General features: G+C 57.6%; 1 protein-coding gene across 1 annotated transcript in view; it reads left to right on the top strand.

The window, feature by feature from the left end:
* EMH_0017080 (uncharacterized protein) overlaps positions 1–1,296 on the top strand; it is a gene marked incomplete at both ends in the record, with an annotated part of 10,924 nt that overhangs the window by 1,903 nt on the left and 7,725 nt on the right. The window contains 1 exon segment of the mRNA XM_013500803.1: positions 296–1,239. Within this exon segment, the coding sequence (XP_013356257.1) occupies positions 296–1,239 (944 nt within the window).

Here is a 1,296-nt window from a genome sequence, read left to right on the forward strand (position 1 = left end):
ATGCGGCTGTTGTCTGAGGTCAGCATACATTTCAATAAGCAGCAAACACACTCATACGCACAGCAGCAGCACGAACACTAGCAGCAGCTGCTGCAGCAGCAGTAGCAGCAACAGCAGCAGCAGCAGCAGTAGAAGCACTAGCACCAGCATCACCACCACCAGTAGAAGCAGTAGCAGCAGCCGCAGTACCCGCAACAGCAGCAGCAGAAGTAGCAGCAACACCAGCAGCAGCAGCAGCAGCAGCAGCAGCAGCAGCAGCAGCAGCAGCAGGGTTTTGTTTGTGTGTGTGCTGTAGGAACTTTGCTGCGTCTCGCATTGAGAAGCATATAAAGATATGTGAAGCAGCACAGACACAAGAGCTGCTGAAGAAGCAGCGGCAGAGGCTGAGACAGCAGCAGCTGGAGCAGCAGAAGCAGCAGCGGCAGCAGCAGGAGCTGCTGCTGAAGCAGCTGCTGCTCGAGCAGCAGCGAGAGCAGCAACGCCAGCTGCTCCTAAAGCAGCAAGCAGTGAAACAGAGGAGAGATGCAGCAGCAGCAAAGGCTGCTAATGCTGCACGCTGGGCTGCTGCTCGCAGCAGCAACAGCAACAGCAGCAGCAGCAGCAACAGCAACAGCAACAGCAGCAGCAGGCAACGTACAGATGAGATCTTCAGCAACAGCAGAAGCCATACCAGCTGGCAGCAACCTGAGACCGCTGCTGCTGCTGCTGCTGCTGCTGCTTGCCGCTCGGCTGCAGCAGCCTTTGGGGATGCAGGAAGTAGCAGCAGCAGCAACAGCAGCAGCAAAAGCATCAGCAGCAGCAGCAGCAACAGCAGCAGCAAAAGCATCAGCAGCAGCAACAGCAGCAAGAGGACGCTACGTGCAGAACCTCGTCCACCCTCCCAGAGTCGCAGTACTACAGCAGCAGCAGCAACAGCAGCAGCAGCAGCAGCAGCAGCAGCAGCGCACGAAGAAACAGGAACTGAAGAAACAGAAGCACCCGCAGCAGCAAAGTCGACGTCAACAGAAGCAGCAGCAGAAGCTGCAGCAGAAGCAGCAGCAGAAGCAGCAGCAACAGCACCCAGTGAAACAGGAGATGGAAGGCACTGTGTCGCTGCCGCAGGAGATGCAGCTGTTGCTGCTGCTGCTGCTGCTGCTGCTGCTGATAGCGCTGCAGATCATGCTCCGTCAGCAGCAGCAGCAACAACAGCAGCAGCAGCAGCAGATGCTGCTGCTGCTGCTGCTGAAGAGCCACAACGAAGTGTGGGGATCAGCTGCCTGAGCAGCTCTCCTGGGGATCCGCCTCCCCTGCAGCAAA

Source organism: Eimeria mitis, genomic scaffold (assembly GCF_000499745.2).
Source record: "Eimeria mitis Houghton genomic scaffold, Emh_scaff589, whole genome shotgun sequence".
NCBI lineage: Eukaryota > Apicomplexa > Conoidasida > Eucoccidiorida > Eimeriidae > Eimeria > Eimeria mitis.